The sequence below is a fragment of the Opisthocomus hoazin genome, chromosome 18, assembly GCF_030867145.1.
Source record: "Opisthocomus hoazin isolate bOpiHoa1 chromosome 18, bOpiHoa1.hap1, whole genome shotgun sequence".
Taxonomy (NCBI): Eukaryota; Metazoa; Chordata; class Aves; order Opisthocomiformes; family Opisthocomidae; genus Opisthocomus; species Opisthocomus hoazin.
In genome coordinates this window covers 17,339,974-17,356,958 of record NC_134431.1, presented here as the reverse complement: position 1 = coordinate 17,356,958, position 16,985 = coordinate 17,339,974, and the positions used below count along the sequence as shown (strand labels likewise).

The following is a 16,985-nucleotide window of genomic DNA, read 5'->3' as shown; positions in this document are numbered from 1 at the left end:
TGTGGCAAGGTATACATGATTTCCTCAGAAAGCCAGGAGTCCTGCAGCTTAAATGTGTGCTCAGGAGGCATAATTCTTGTTTTTTTAAGCAGGCGAAGTTGCCCCATTTGGTGAACGGGGAATGTGCAGACCCCAGGAGGGATGGGGAGATGCTGAGCATACTGTGGGCATCGCGGCCAGCCGGGGCGGGGTGAGATGGGACCTGCCCTGGCTGTGTGTCTCTGCGGAGAGTAGAGATCTGTAGACCCATGGGTCAGACTGCAAACTTTAGAATGTGTTTGAGGTAGTGACTGAGGCTGGGCTTCCAGGCTTGTCCGAGCAAGGAGCAGAGGGCGGAGGGGCATTTTTTGAAGTCTCTCCAGGCTGCTGCCTTCAGGGAGAGAGGTTGGGGTCTGTGCAGATCTCGGCGTCTCAGTGGTCACTGCTGGGTGGAGGCAGGGCTGGGGCTGGTACAGCATCATGCTCAGAGAGAATCGAGCTCCTCCTGCCCAGGTCTTCTCGCAGTGTGGTTTGTCCCTTAGACTGTCTGGTGTTAGGAGAGGCAAGCCCTTACCTGCTGAGAAACACAGTCTGCTCCTTCTCTTGTGGGGCAGCAGGGGCAAGGCTGCTTCGGGCCCCAGATTAAATGCAATTTCCCAGTGTGAAGAAGCTGTGAATCAGAGTAGTTGAAGGCAGAGCAGGTTTTCCTCATTGCTGGAGGGAAATGCCACCAAGACGCCCTGCCAGTGAAGGTGAGGGGTTTTTTTTTTGCAGTGTGGCCTTAGCTTGGCTTGCAATGTCATGCCTGCCCTTTCGCAGGTGTTCAGCTCACTTTGTCCTCAATGTCAATGATGTTTCAGGGCAATCAGGTGTTCTGGCATCTCAGTAGGAAACCTCATACAAAAGGTGTGGCTCCCCACTCCCTCCGTGTAGCCTTTGCCAACTATTTTGGCCAAGTAGCTGCCAAAGGCTTTGGAGGCAGAAGCCCCTCTGGGGTGTCAGGACCTCAGGGCAGGGGTCCATCCTCCTTCCCACCGATGTCCCCCCAGCACCATGCGTTAGCATTGCGACATGAAGCCGTGCACCAAGAGATCTGACATTAGCTCTGTCCCAATGGCCAGGAAGGAAAAGCAAATGCACCAAGGTGACGGGAGCCATTCAGATCCCTCCCGATGTGCAGAAACAACTCGGGGCGGTGCGTTTCCAAACGAAGCGGGCCACTCTCTGAGCCCACAGAAGTCCTCCTGTGCTCACACAAATCACACGACCCTCAGGTGTCTCAGTCACGCGTAGGCACAAGGATGGGTTGGGATAAACTCTTCAACCCTGTGCGTTGTATGTGTCTTCTCTGAGGTTGTGTGAGTCTCCAGTGATCTTCTGTCCGGGCCAGAAACTCCAGGAATGAAGTGCTCCTTTCCCTTTCTTCTGTCCACAACTTCCACTTAGTTGTATTGTTTGGTATTGTCCTTTCGTTATGTTTTAACAGTGAAGCAGCAACATCTTTTGCCACCTGACACCATGCTAATGTACTATTGCTTCTGTTTAAAGGAAAGAGCAGCAGCCCGAACCATCGCCAAGGTCTGTATCACTGCCAACACGCCATTCCCATGCATTACCCGTAGATTTCTCTGTACGTGTGTGCGTGTGTGTACCATGTCGTGGCGCCATCGAGGGAAGCATTCTAGGTATTAACGTGCTTTTTCTGTGCTGTGGCAGTCCAATGTATCTACGTGTATGCTGGACCTTAAATCATATCTTCCTTCCAGTCTGCCTCGGGCTGTAGCTGCGAGGATAGCGAGGCTGTGGGGACTAGAGAGAGCGGTGGGCAGCACGGGCAGAGCTGGCAGACACTTATCCGGGGTGATGGCAGGGCTTTGGGTTATGCTGCTATTTTTTTTTTTTCTTTTGTTGCTGGACTTGTAGCTGAAAAAGTATAACGCAGGCTCAATGAGTGCCGATGGGTAGGTGATGCTTTGCCTATGTCTCCATCACCCCACGCCTTGCCAGGTGGAGGTGACATGGGAACACGAAGCCATCACCGTGTCATCGAGTTAGCAACTTCTTCCAAGCTCCTCTCGCTGTAGGGCACTGCATAGGGCTGCGTGGACCTGCTGCTCCGTGGGACACAGGAGGGCTCTCTGACACGGCACGACGTTGCATGGCAGAGACACCCTTGCTCCACCCCATCCCCTTTGGCCTCACAACCTCTGGATGAAGCACAGTCCCTGCTCTGTCTTCCCTCCATGCCTCAAGTCCACTGTGCAGAGCGTGCTCAGCCGGGCGCCCTCTGAGACGTGGCGAGCACCTTCCAAGGGCAGCCGTAAATCTCACCTATGGGAGAGCTTTTCTCTATTCACATGTCCCAGGGAAAGCAACAGGGCTGGTGTTTGGAATACTTTTAGGATACTTTTAATCCCCTTAGAAGTATTTAATTCTGGGATTTTTTTGTCCGATATTTTCCCATTCTTTTAAGAAGTAATTCTGAGACTGAATCTCATTTTTTTATCTTGGGAGGTGAGACACAGAACTGATGATCTGTGGAGATCATCTTGCGTGGCTTTTAGATCTTCCATCTCGTATCTGAAAACATAGCTTACAGCCTAAATATCGTAAACTCTGATTTTATTTTTCAAAAGTATAACTAGGGCTTTGCAGATGCAACTTTCTGCTGTGCCTTTTAGCTTATAAGAGGCTGGAAACTAATTTTTCCCTGGCATAAAATCCAACCAAAGATATCTGGGTAGATATGGTGCTGACTGAAGGGAGGAAAATTTCATCCTTCCTTCCTTCTTTTCCCCCAAATCTTTTTTTCTGTCTTTCATATGAGCTTTTCTTTGCAAGCAGAACCTCTGTAGCACTCCATCCACTTTCCTACTAAATACACCAAATCTCCAAGATCATGTTTCAGCCATGCAGAATTTGTTTTTTCCTACTTGGAGTCTCAGCCTGTATAGTGAGAGCGAAGGCAGCCTCCACCCAGCTTTTTTAAAGCAGGGAGCGTTACATGGGAAGTGCTTTCTGGGAGCAGACCAAGGCTGAAATCTTGGCCACCCGCCCGTGGCATCAGGAGGGTCCGCATTTCATCCCAGGGGCCTGGCTCTCAGCCACTGACATCCTTTGGATGCATCAAAGGGTAAATCCACATTTCTCACAGGCATATGACTGTGCAACGAGACGAAATACCTGTTCAACCTGATCAGCTCCGTAGCAGAGGAAATCAGAGGACGGACGGTCCCTCGCAGGGTCACACCAGCCAGCATCCCTGCAGTTGCAGGCACTAGTCTATTTCTGAGGCAGTAGTCTTATTTTTGAATCTCAGTCCTGTCTTGCAGGGTTCATTTTCGCCAGTTAAAACACTGGGTTGGATATAATATTTCTTCGTAGATGTTGCAGGTTTTTCCCTCTTCATTTTCTACATTGCTTTCTTAATCTTGTGCCACAGAATGAAGTAAAAATAGCCTTTCACTGCCATTTTTTAGAGTATTTTTTACAATATGTAGCTCCTTCACCAGGTTCATTTCCAAATGCTGCTTTCCTCCTGCTGTGGTGTATCTGTCTGCTGTGACACGGAGGGGTTTGTTGCCCTCTGTTGTCAGATGCTAACCCAGACCCTGAAGTGGAGGGTCTGCAGCTGCCGTGTACGTGGCATTAGAGTCCTTTCCAATTTGTACCGTTCAGCTGCTGTAGCAGAACCAAAGCTCTTTCCTTCTGTGCTTTGTTAGGGGGATATCAATTCTACCTGCTCCTACTGCTCTTTTCCATCTGATAATGTCGCAGACCTCAGGAAGGAGTTTCTCACAAGGGTCCCTATATTCAAGTGGCCCAAATCAGCTGTTTTCCCAAATAAAAATCTCTGGATCTTTTACATTCACATCCCAAATCTCCCACCTGCTTGGATTTGCAGCAGCCTCACAGTGTTGCTCAGTGTGTCATCCTGCCCTTGGAAGAGAAAACTTGTCCTGTTTCTCTGCCCACCCGTCAGTTAATCATCCAGCCCTGGTCTGTCGCTGGTGACTGTTTCACTTAGGAAACTCCTCCGGATGAATCGTCTCTCACAGCAAACCCCAGCACCACACTTTTATTGCTTCGGCTGGTAAAGGGTTTACCACTTTCCATCGATGTGAGGAAACATGCAGTCTCTCATCTGGGGACAGCTGGATCTTCCTCCCGTGGTGGTTACCTGTAGGGAGTGGCTGATTTCCTATATCCCTCTTTCCATAACTGATACACCACAAAGTCCTTACAGCAAACAGAACAGAAATAGCTTTTTTACTATTTTGCATCTTAAAATATTTTAAGTTAGAGAAAGGATGCTGGCATGGCTCGTGGGAAAGTTCTGTGCAAGACGAGCGTTGCCTTGCGAGGTCAGGGAGCATCCCAAAAGCCCGGCCAATGCGCGGGGCAGCTGCCGGGGTCCTGCCCTCTGACTCCAGTGCTGCTGTAGCCGTGCCGATTTCTGCCCAGACAGCACTCGGGGAGCGGCTGCCTGGGGTGGGAGGACATGGGGAAGCGATGGGTTTAGTGTGGCGGAGGCTCGGGGTCCTCTGGAATTGCTCGGGTGGCTTTTGATTTGGTCATGGCATAAAATGGGGCAGCTGATTGGAGAGACAGGTTACGTCCTTTCTCTATCGCTTCTGTTTTGTTTTCCACCGCGAGCTTGTCTGCATCCATCCGTGACCGAGTGCCGGGAAGCTGTGTGCTGACCTGCTCAGGGGCACAGGAGCTCACCTCCCCGTGACAGAGCCCAGGCTGTGATGAGCAGGAAAGATGCTGGCCTTTTTCTACATGCTGCATATCTCTTCCCCCTTTTTGTTTCCCTCCCTTTTCAAAAAATTGCTTACTGAGGCTCCTCTCTTGCCCATCGCTTTGGGCGCTGTGTCCATCCTACCATCTGCCTTGGCCAGAAGAAGTGGCCACCCACCCTTCCCTGGGCTGGCTGCTGCTGCCAGAACAGTTAGTGCCCATCATGCCTCCAAGACCACCCTGCTTTCCTGCCGGGTCCAAATATGAGCCTCATCACCCCAGGGAAGGAGGGCTGCTCTGTGGGGGGGCTTTCTCACCTCTCCTGCTGCAGAAAGCCAGCAATTCAGAGCGGTAACAGGGTTTGATTACTCCTGTGTTAATCAGGCTGGAAATCTGCTGTGGCATCTCGTCTCTGTTTATTTTGTCTTCTGATTGTCATGTCAAAAAGACAAACATATGGTTAGCCAGGACTGCGGAGGCTCCTGTATGAAATGTCTGCTTCGGATGCTCTTTAGCAGATGGTTTGATCAACATCTGAAGGCATCTGTGACCACGTTTCTTCCTCTTGCATTTTCCAAAATACAATTGGGTGAAAAACTAAAAATTAATGAACCAAATGATCATAGTAATACATTAATATTGGAAAAAAAGAAACAGAAGTATTCCAGGGAACTGGGAAGCTATAACTCAGATTACTTTGTCCAGCATGAGTTCAGCCCTGTAGGTGATGAGAGGAACCTCTTTGGAAGGTTGTCCTCAGCTGTGGTTTGTCCTTGACCCTAATGAACTCAGCAAGACCTTGGCCATTATATTGACTGAATGCTGGACTGGGCCGCCTTGTAACGTGTATGTATATCTGTGTGTGTACCTATCTATATATCAATGTATGTGTATGTCTGTCTGAGATACACACGACATTAATATCTCTGTTCAGGGGTGTGATTAAGGCTTTTGTACGCACTGGAGGATGCCTTTGGTTGACTCAGTGGGCCCCTGCTCATCCAACCTAGGGAGTCCGAGGTGTCATTGACCGCTAGTGCCCAAGGAAACTGGTATCAATCACAGGAGCCCGATGGGCAATGTTAGCCTGGGTTGGTGTTTGACCTTGTAACCGATTAAACTGGTGTCAGAGACTCATGCTGGGACTGACAGTAATCTGGAAATAATCGGTTGCCTTTAGGGGAGCGGATTATTTGCACAGAAGGGACTTCATCTTTCTGTAGGGACGGCAGAGGAGACTAAGAAGGGAGTGACCCATGTGTCTCCCTGAGGCTCTGCATGCTGAATATCCCACTCCCACACTGCGATGCTCAGACCCCAGCTCCAGAACAGCCCCGGTAGCACCACCGGTCCCCGGGGCTCCCTGGGGATGCAGGGTCCCATTGTGGGCACCTGGGGAGTCTCCAGGATGGAGAGGGTGGTGTTGACTGAGCTTGCACGGGATGCCGCGAAGCAGAAGGAATTCCTGCAAATTCCTTCTGTGTTTGCCCACGAGCTCCTCTGATTGCTGAGTTCAAGTGTCAAACAAGATTGGGTTTTTATGCGCTTCAGCCTTTTCAGCGTCTCCATGAACTCAGCAAGTGATGCCCGCTGGTGGCCAGGTGGGATGATGGGGCCATGTCATTACCCTTCTGCAGGTAGAGGGCTGCTCCATGGCGTGGAGGACCCTGGTCGTGGTGGCGATCTCCTGGCAGGGCAGTGCCTGAGCAGCGATTTGGGATGGGCTCACGGGAGCTGTGGTGGTGCCTCAGCAAAGCCAGTGACTCCCCACAAGTGGTAGGGCCCGTCTAAAAAGCGTTACAAAAAAGAGATGCATGAACATGGATGTTCAGATCCCTTCCCATAAGGGACTGCACCACACTCCGTTTTCATCTTTTTTTTTTTTTAAATACCATGCTTAATGAAATGTGTTTCCTGTATGAGAAGTGCATATAATTCACAGATTAGCTCTCTTTCTGAGGTTTGTTTTTTGGAAAAAAGAGAATAAATTTCAACCTTTTGGATGTTGTTGGACAAAACAAGTTTAAGTTTTGTCTCTCCATGGCTTAGAGAATTACAAAAAAAAGCCTTTTTTATCTGTTGAGAGAAAGAAGAGAGTACTTTTTATTTCCTGTGCAGATGAAAAAATCACTCAGTCAATTGTGGATGAACTGATGCCACCAATTCAATACAGAATGAGGCATTTCTAATAATGACATTGGTTGACCACAGTGAGACAAATTTCAGAAACCTTTTTGATTTTATCTTTTTTTTCACTTAACGCTCAAACAGAAAAATCCTGTCATGAACCCGGCCCTCAAAACACCTGTCTTTTAAACCTAGACTCAGTAATCAAAAGTTTCCTGTCTGGCATTTGCTTCCAGGTCTAATTTTTACTCTCCCCTCATTTCCAGTAAAAGCAAACCGTGCAGAGAGTCACTATGCGGATGCTGCTCAGGAAACTCTAGGTACCACGGGAAATGCGTCGCACGGAACTAATCAAAAGCTGCACGGCTCATTCTCCCTCTACCCTGCTACCACCTGTTCTGATCACTTCTCTGCTTAATAGAGGTACTAGATGAGTAAAAAAAGGTGAAAGAGCCTCTCCATTGCCCGCTCAGGAGTTAGAGGCTTCCTTGTCTGCTCATCATGCAGAATATGTGATTCAAAGAGACGAGGATGGGGAATTTGGTCTGGGCTAGTAAGCCAGTATCTGCTCAGCAATGAAGGCGGCCAGGAACAGAAGTTTAACAAATGATGGAAATTTATTTTTTTAAAAAGAAATCTTTTAAAAAGACCCCTTCCTCCCTGTTGCTCCATCCCTCCTCAAGGTCCAAGGAATCCTTGCAAACTGAATTGCACTGTACAGCCATATCAAGTTAGTAGCATGAGAAATACCAGCTTCCTACCTCTGCTCAGTCACCGTTCCTTTGGCTCTCTGAACACTACAAATTGACCTTTCCTAGTCTTGTGGCCTTTGGAAGCCATGGCTTGCCTATCTAGCACCTCTACTACGCAGCTAGAGAAGGACTAATCTCAGCCTGTCCCACCAGACGTAGGGGATACGGGTTCCCCTAAGCGTTGACGTTGGCGTTGTGAATGGTTCTGTTTCTAGATCCCATGGGGAACAGATAGCTAGAGCAGAGGGTTTTGTACAAGTAGCGTTTTCATCTTTTTCATCAAGCTGATAATTGTTAGGTGGCTTCAGAGGATTCCCAGTGAGCATCCCTTAGTGATGGCCATAAGGGTACACAGAAACATACATCTTATTTTACTTATGCATAAATATGTCTACTTCCACGCCTGCACTGGAAGAGTCTCTTCCCCAGCCCCAGATGCTGCTTCTCAGCAGCGAACATGCACCATCTTGAGTTACCAATGCCCAGAGTTTGCATGCTGTGAATGCTGGCAGGTGAACCCCATCGGCGCGTCCCCCCGCAGCTGGGCAGGTGAAGGCCCAGGAGTGGCAGGGCACTGAGTGATGCCGCATGTTTGTGAAATTGGATTTTTGCATGCTCTCTTCTGGAGTCCGTTTTAATTCTCAAAATCACCAGTCTCTGTCTCCCTCAGAAAGCCAATAAACTACAGTTTTAAAAGTATAAAACTACGGTTTTGAAAGTATATGTATCTCTGATTTTCTCCATTAATTGTTCCAACTTGTATCTTTTCTTTTCTTGCTGTTTTTTTCCCTGCTGGCTCTTTTTATTATCTGTCAGACTAGAGGCTGAGGCTCACACCTGAGACTTGCATGTCCCAGCAGCTCAGAAGTAGTGTGGTAAATCCCACCTCTGAGTGGGTAACAAAGAGGAAGCGGGCACGACCTAGGTGTCTTCGTAAACAGTTGTTCATGGTAGGAAATCCCTTGTACCTGGATAAATAGCCTGAATCTTGGAGTTAGCCTCCTGCTGTGTATTTTGATGGTACTGTGGCCTTCCTTGAAGTTTGTCCTTGAAAGGTCAGGTTTAAATATCGGGTTATCATCAGTTGCACAAACAACGTTTCATTACATTTCCAAATGACAAATATTTGGTTAATAGTCTAGCTGAAAAAAAATGATCATGACTTCTGTAGTGTTGCCATTTGCTAGGTGAGGTTGTTTTATCCGTGGCAGCGGAGGCGTAGTGCAAGCATGAACTCCTCCCAGGAGAAATGCTCCTTTCGATTGCTTAATGTTGAGGTTGGTTTTGGCAGAGATGAAAACAAGCATTGATGTTTGTAATGCTGTCCTCTCAACCTGTCCATGTTCGGTGCTGTTTTCTGGAAAATCAGCCACTCTGATCTTAATGTCTTCCTTGCATGTCTTCCTAGGCATGAATTTTTAATTGGTACAGCCAGTATATTTTTTTCTGTTTTCTAGTGAATTCCTTCCCACTGTGGTCCTTATTTAATCTCCCCCATCTTAGATTCTGCAAGGGAAAGGGAGGATGAAACAAATTATTATCTTCTTAAGATAATCTTAAGATCTTCTTAATCCATTGGAAACCCTGAGAAGGAGGATTACAGACTGTGGTTCTTCCAGTCAAAAAGGAGCCTTGAACTTTGGAGTAGCTACAAGAGCATGTGTTACCTGCATCCATCCTGAACGTAGTGTTTTACACTGTGCTTTAGTAAAACTATAGGTTAACCTTAGGGAGACATGCAAATAATTCAAATGTCTTGTTTTCCCTGATCCTTGGGCTACCTGCCTGCAATCCCCCACTGCACAAACTCGTAGGGGCAGATGCCAGCACTTTGATGTCTCTGAGTCTGAGTGCTAAAAGCTTTCATCTAGGACGCATATAATGAGATAACAGTAAACGATGAGGCAATCATGAAAAACTCAATGTAAGTAAATTAATAGAAAATTCCTTAGGAAGCCGTGGTTTCTTAATGTACTAAACCAAGGATCTCTAGTCAATAAACACAATAATGCATGCATTTTTAGACAGTAATGTAACTATAGCAAGCCAGATTATCAGGTCTATTGTATTCTGCTTTGTAAGACTTTCCTGGTGTCTGCTCAGGGAGATGAAGACACCACGGAGACCTGACAGTGGGAAGAAACAACACGCAGACCAGTGAAGGAAAGGTGTTTGCAGAGCCCTTGACGAGCCTGCGGGTCTGGGTTTAGAATATTTCTTAAAGTCTTGTTTAGAAATAATCAGCCAGCTTGAAGATGCAATCTAGATGTTCTGCTTTTCTCCTGAAATGCAAAACAGCTGAGCTGGCAAATAGCAGGAGGTTGCTAAAGATGCAGGATATGTGGTGTTTGACAGCACTCGGCATCAGTTTGGGGAAAAAACACTGTGTGTTAGGAAGAGAGGGGTGATGGTGTAACAGCAATGCTGCAGAATACCAAAAGCCAAGGTTAAAGCAGTGTGTCTGGCTCCAGTGTCCCTTCACTCACCCAAGGTCAGGCTTACGTGGTGGCTGCGGGTATGGTGCAACTCCGGTCTTTCCTGTTATGATTTCTGTGAATCCCTTCAACCCAAGTCTAACACCATGACTGTGGATGAGGAAGAGAAGAGGAATTGCTCACCATGATGTTGATCATTGGCTGACCTTTTGTTTTCCTTATGCCCAGGTTGCTCTGCTTCTAGAAACTCCATTCTTTGGGCTGAAATCACCTTTGTAATGGCTTTTCTGAAATCGCTGGAGGCAAACCAGGCTAGAGCCTGGTCCTCTGTTGATTTCTGCTCTAGTCATGGCAAGTGTTGCACACATAGATGTATTTTCCATTCTTTCATGTCTCCACTAATTGTTTTCTGCCCCTTATTTGCACATGTGACCAGACTGGAGCCCACTGATACCACAAAGGCTATCATTCACTCCTGCCACTCCTGCTTGGTTTTAACAAGCTGTTCTCATATGCCATGAGCTCAGCACAAACTCTGGATTAAAAAGCAGCCTCATTTCCCAATAGGAGATAGCCTCTTTCTCCAGGACGTAGCATTTCAGAAGATCACTGTTACTGGTTGAGATCCTGTGCAGGGATGGGTCTGAGTCCATGTTCCCGTAGCTCAGTTTGGCGAACATTTGCTGCCTACAAAATGGAAGGAGAAAATGAAACAATTGCTCAAGCGTAGTTCAAAATCAATAACAAGAAATTACAGGTGATACTTTTTATTGATCCAAAATTACTGCTAATGTAATGAGTCTACATTTTTTAAAAGTGCTGATTTAATACTGTAGAGGGTGGTGGAATGAACTCCAAACTGGAGGGTTTCAAACGGGAGCTCAGACCCCCAGCATCCTACGGAGGCTGGTGGCACCTCATGTGAAGGGCAGTTCTCATGCGTTTTGCTGCTGAGTGCTGGGCGCTTGGTCCTAAATGAACGCAAATGAAAAGCCCACTAAAGCAGTGAGCATCTTTCTATCAGCTGTGGGACCATGGTTTCGTCTTTGCACGTTTGTCCAGCATGGGGTCTCGTTTTTGACTGGCAGCAGAGAAAGAGTCAACTCAGTTTCTATCCTTTGTTAAATTCAAGTCAAAAACTGAAAGTTTTGTAAGCCTTCCCCAAAGTCAGCCTGGAAACATTATAATTTTTTTGTTATCAAATATGTTTTTAATAGATGCCACCTGGAAGTTGTTATGAAGACCTAGGAACCAAAGTCCACCCTATTACGCTGTTATGGCTTCCCATAATCTTTGTCTCTGGTTGCAAAGCCACAGTTTTCTTTCCCTTCCCTTCCTCCTGGAACGAGCTGAGTGCTGGCCCCGTGCTCGCACCGCTCCTAGCTATCACAATTACAAGCTTCAGTTCATGTCGTGTGTGGCTGGGTTACTGCTTTCCTCATGTTCACGTCATCGACACGTGCACTTTCCACTGATCTGAGGCTCATTTGCCATCTGCTTGAGTGACATCTAAATCCCACTTCTCCGAGACACTCGGTGTCACTCTGCATGACTTTCTGGTTGAATGAGAACATGATCTTGGATTAGCTGACAACATATATCTCTATATATGTCTATATTTTTTTTTGACTCTTCCCTACCAGCTCCTGCAGACCCCAATAGCATCCTCCGCTGCAGGGATCGTACTTGCATGTGATTCCAGGTGTCATTTGCAATGAGAGAATTGCATGGGAGAAGGAGAAATTCAGTTAATTGTTCATATTGTCTCATGTCATCTGTGTTAAAACAAACAAGCTCAATCAGGTGTTGGGGTTTTTTCTGACTAGCGAGTACTCAGGAGCAAAACCCACCCAGATCTTTATTGTTCATCAAATTTCGATGAGATTTTTTAATGTGTGTGTTGCACCTCATGCTATCAGGCTTGAAACTCTTTGCTCGTATTCCTCACTGAGTTCAATGCATTCTTTTTTGCCTGTTGTGATTCTCGCAAGCATTTGCAGCACATTTATTGTGGGAATGGAAAAGGGGCCTCAAAGAAAAGGCCCTGCTTTACTCAGTGACAGGCAACTGGTTGTACGCAGAGGTTGGTGATGGGAACAACTCAGCAGAGGATGAGGCACTAAGAGATTGCTTTGAATTCTGAATATTGGTGTATTGCTGATTTGTTTTTATAAAACTTATTTTTTAAAAAGATCAGGCACTTCAAACTATTAGTCCTACTGAAATGCAGTAGATTCCAGGAATACTATTCCATAAAATCAACTAAAATAAAGAAAAAAACAATCCAATTTGCCTATTTAGGATGAAGCAACAAATAAAATTTCAATCTGTTTTCTAATCCGAGAAACACAGAATGGGAATTGCTTTTAAACATTTGACTGGTTGTGTATGATGATTTTGGTAGCATTAGTGACTAAGGCTTACATCCAGAAAGGTATTTAGGCACATGCTGTTCCGAGATTCCTGTGTGGTTTTGTACCTCTGATCTGATTTTCAGCCACGCTGAACATCTGTTGGTCCCATGACTGCATTGCAGGTGTGCAGCACACTGGAAATTATATCTTCGGTACTTGTCCGAATTAAAAATGCATCATTAATTGGAATAATTCTGCCTTTTCTAACTTGGTTATGAACAAATTTGATTTTCTCTCAAATGCATCTTGAAATTGTTTGCCCAGCCAGTGGCTACAGATAACCCTGCCCTGCAGCCCAGGGGCTGCGCTCCCTGACCCCCGGGCACGGCATCCGGGCAGCGCTGCCTCCCTGCCATCACACCGTGCAACCCCGGAGAAGGCTGCCTAAGCCCCCTGCTCTCCCTGTAAACACTCGGCACATCGCAATGACAAGTGACTTTGTAAAAATAGCTCCTTCTTACTCAACAAATCACAGAATCACAGAATCCCAGCATGGTCGGGGTTGGAAGGGACCTCTGTGGGTCACCCAGCCCAACCCCCACCTAAGCAGGGTCACCCAGAGCAGGCTGCACAGCACCGCGGCCAGGCAGGGCTGGAATATCTCCAGAGAAGGAGACTCCACAGCCTCCCTGGGCAGCCTGGGCCAGGGCTCCGTCACCCTCAGAGGGAAAAAGTTCTTCCTCGGGTTCAGCTGGAGCTTCCTCTGCTTCAGTTTGTGCCCGTTGCCCCTTGTCCTGTCGCTGAGCACCACTGAAAAGAGTTTGGCCCCATCCTCCTGAGTGTGTCTTTGAGTCACATCATCTTCCTTTACTGACAAAAACGAGCGTCTGTTCCCGTCAGCACAGTACAGCTGACACGGCTGGGGAAAAGGGAGTTGCATTTTGCTTTGCTTCAAATATCAGCAGCGAAATTCTGACTGAAGAACCTCGTGCCAGTTTTGAAGGCAAAAGGAGGACTGTTTGGCTCTGAGTTTTGAGGTGGTGTTGCTGAGAGACAGAAAAAAAACAGGTCTTTGGTTGGTGACCTGGCAGTCTGATGTGGAAATCAAAATTCCTGCAATGGTCTTTCCACAAATTGAGTCAGAGCATTTGCAGCAAAATGATAAGTAGCTACTGCGGTGGTACAGAGTACTGGGAATTAAATCCGTGGTTTTACTCAGCTTTGAATTGCCTACATATAAAATATTAGCTACATGTGCAAGTGCCTTGCATTGGTTGTTTAAACCTCTGTTAGTGTATTTTAATAATCAATTGCTGTTCAGAAGATAACAAATTATTCAAAACTATTTGCGGTTTGGTTTCCCCAGTGGTGTCTCTATAAGGTTTGCCCTTTCGTAAAGACTCACAAACTCATCTTCTTTTGCAATTTTCCTGTGAAAATTCATCATCTTTATTTGGAAGAAAGTTTTTTATTACAAATTTCAGAATTTGGAAAATAATTAGAGCTGGGCCAGCAGACTATTTCTCAGTGAGATCCTCTCTGTTGCTGGAGTGATCTTCTTTTCAAACCATAATTACATGGTTTTTTAAAATAATGGGATTCTAATAGAAAATCAGCAATAAAATACCATATTCTGAACTTGTAGAATTTTCCTTTGCATGTTAATGACACTCGTAGCAGACCTGCAGATAGATGGTAGCTAGCTTTTGGATTGCATCTTTATAGGATACAAAGGAGTCACCCATTTAAGTGCTCATATTTAAGTATTTGAATATATGACTGGAAAAGAGGAACTCTATGGAATATATAAAAGGGGCAGATCATGTTTCAAGAGGGAGGAAATACAGGAGCTGAAGAATGGGAAAGGACAGCTCTGAACACCAGAAGTGAAGTGTTTCCAAGAAAGTTAAAAGTTGAAGGTAAAGGGGTTTTTTTATAGGCATTTTCTTATTAGATATAGGATTTTGGAAGGCAGTTGTGAAAGAAAAGCTTCCTCGCTCGTGATCGGAGCCGATCAGTGATTTAAGGAATCATAACCTCATTGTTTAATGTCATTCTGTCCCGCCAGCCCTGGCATCCCACGAGGGGCTTCTGTTTAAGTCCTCATTATTTTATCTCTCTCTTAATAATCATTCCCATTTCATTCATTGTGGCGGAAACATTTCTACAATGCTTTCTTTAACAACAACAACAACAAAATATATTTAAAAAAAAAAAAAGCCAACAGCAAAACTACATCTCACTGCTGCTTGGAAGTGCTCTTGGTTTCTAATGGCTGGTGGGGAAGGACTGCGTGGTTTCCAGAATGACTCCTCCTGCTGTCTCCTTTTTGTCTTTGTTTCAACGTGTTTCTCTGAACAGTCAGAAGGTCAGTTTGAAAGATCGTGTCTTCTCCAGTCCCCGCGGTGCTGGCACCAAAGGGAAAGGCTCTCCACAGGCTCAGGGCATCCGGAGGTCCCCCAGCGCTGACCAGAGCATCGAGGACAGCCCGAGCAAAGTGCCCAAGAGCTGGAGCTTCGGAGACCGCAGCCGAGCCCGGCAAGCTTTCCGCATCAAGGGAGCGGCGTCACGGCAAAACTCAGAAGGTGAGGGCTTAGGGCGCTGTGCCGGAACCTGAAGCCCCATCCAACCCCAACATCTTCTCCGTTCCCACTTAAGAAGGGCAGAGCTGCAAGCCAGGGTGCTTGTCTAGATCTCCTTCCCCTTCCAGTCCTTTAGCTTGGGGTATAACAGATAAGAAAACCTCTGCTGGCACCCATTATAATGTATATATTTGTGTATATACGGATGGGGAAAGGAGAAAGAGTCAGGCATCTAGAGATGGATGAGAGCTGCAGTTGGCATTGCTGGATGTCACCTTAACACATCTTGGGACATGCTCCCATCGGGATGCTCAGCGAAGATATCTGTGGTGCTTCCCACTGGGATTGCTGTTTGGGATCCGACTCGCCTTTTCTCACATGGCACCAGCATGCGAAATAGTAACGCGTTGTGTTTATTCCTCCCTCTCCCAAACCCAGAAGCAAGCCTTCCCGGAGAAGACATTCCCGATGAGAACAAAAGCTGCAACTGCGAGTTTGTGACGGAAGATTTGACACCGGGACTGAAAGTCAGCATCAGGGCAGTGTGGTAAGAGAGGGAGAGGGGGGAAGCGGTCCGTAAAAATAAACAATAGGGAAAAAAAGAAACTTAAAGTCCAAGCAAAGGTGGAAAATGCTGAAATGTCTGTGCTGCAGGCTGTTTTTCCCCTGGGTGGCCTGCCCTCCTTTGCAGAAAATTCTGCCAAAAAGGGCAATTTTTGCTGAGGGAAGGAATAAATGGAGAAACAGGAAAATCCCCTGCGGGGATGCATCCAAATTGTCGTTCTCACCAGCTATGAGATTTAACGCTGACATTTATAAAAGCGGTGCAGAGCGGACACTCACACAGCTGATAGTCCAAGGGGCATCAGGAACCCCCTGTCGCAGACAGAGCTTCAGCCATGAGCCCCTGCCATCCCCTTCCCCTCTCCTCTTGCCGCATCCTCTCCCAAACCCACAAGGCTGGGATTTATTCCATTTTCCTTCCAAAGCAGCTCCCTGCGGTGTTTTTTATCTGCCACCTAAGCAGGTCAGGCTGCAGCCCAGGGACTATATTTTGCCTTTCCTCTCCATCTCCTGCAGCATTATGAGATTTCTCGTCTCCAAGCGCAAGTTCAAGGAGAGCCTTCGGCCCTACGACGTGATGGACGTCATCGAGCAGTATTCAGCTGGTCACCTGGACATGCTCTCCCGGATTAAAAACCTTCAGGCCAGGCAAGAGATCCCTCTCTTTGCTTGATTTTTTCACTGTTGTTTGTTCATTCTGGAGGTATTTCTGGGAGAAAGACACTTTCCTTTGCAGCTACAACTTACTGTTTTTCTTCCTAAGAGAAAACCTCAAGGAAGGCGTCAACGCTTGTGGCTGGAACCCACAGGGGTGAGCAGGACAGGGACTGCAAACGGTGGTGTTATGCCACTAAAGCTGCCGTAGTGCCCACCCCAGGACGTACACAAGGCTCATCCTCCTCCTTTACTTTGGGAGTTTCCATCATTATAGTATATCCTGTAGGTAAGGCAGGTGCGTATCTCTGCGGCCCTCCTGGCACGATAAGCAAAGGTTTGGTGCCCCGGTCTTAAGCCTGGTGTGGTTCATTCGGTACCTCTCTGGGAGTGATACAAAAAATCCGGTGTGCTGGTTGGGACCCTGCTGCCATGGGCAGAGGGGGGAGCAAGGAAACAGTGTCTTCCTCCTGCCCTTTGGATGCTAAGCTGCTTGAGGAGGAATCCCTCCTCAGATGGCACAGCCTGCCGAAAACACAGCCGATGGAGATTTCTCATTCAAGCCCACTGAGGCAGGTGTGGTTTAGCCGAGCCGCATTTCAGCTTTTGTGCTCAAATTTTAGGGGGAGATGAGTTAGTTTTAATAGGGGAAGAAATGTGAATAAGGGACAAATGGAACTGAGAAGGGCATTTAAAATTGCATTTTCTCCTGGAAAAAGCCCAGATTAATCTGATCCCCTGAATGTAGGATCTGAGCTAAGCCTTTTTGTCTGACCACTCCTCCCCCAGACCCCA

The 16,985-nt window shown here is 46.9% G+C and overlaps 1 protein-coding gene across 17 annotated transcripts in view; it reads left to right on the top strand.

The window, feature by feature from the left end:
- Nucleotides 1-16,985, top strand: part of KCNQ2 (potassium voltage-gated channel subfamily Q member 2) — a 77,953-nt gene that overhangs the window by 41,231 nt on the left and 19,737 nt on the right. For 4 of the 17 annotated variants that reach the window (XM_075438421.1, XM_075438430.1, XM_075438419.1 and 1 more), the window contains 4 exons: nt 1,528-1,557; nt 14,752-14,975; nt 15,411-15,519; nt 16,053-16,184. In XM_075438421.1, coding sequence (XP_075294536.1) covers nt 1,528-1,557; nt 14,752-14,975; nt 15,411-15,519; nt 16,053-16,184 — 495 coding nt within the window. Of the gene's footprint in view, nt 1-1,527; nt 1,558-7,115; nt 7,273-14,751; nt 14,976-15,410; nt 15,520-16,052; nt 16,185-16,985 lie in introns of those variants that run through there. The other 13 variants (XM_075438417.1, XM_075438415.1, XM_075438427.1 and 10 more) reach the window with 9 other exon arrangements.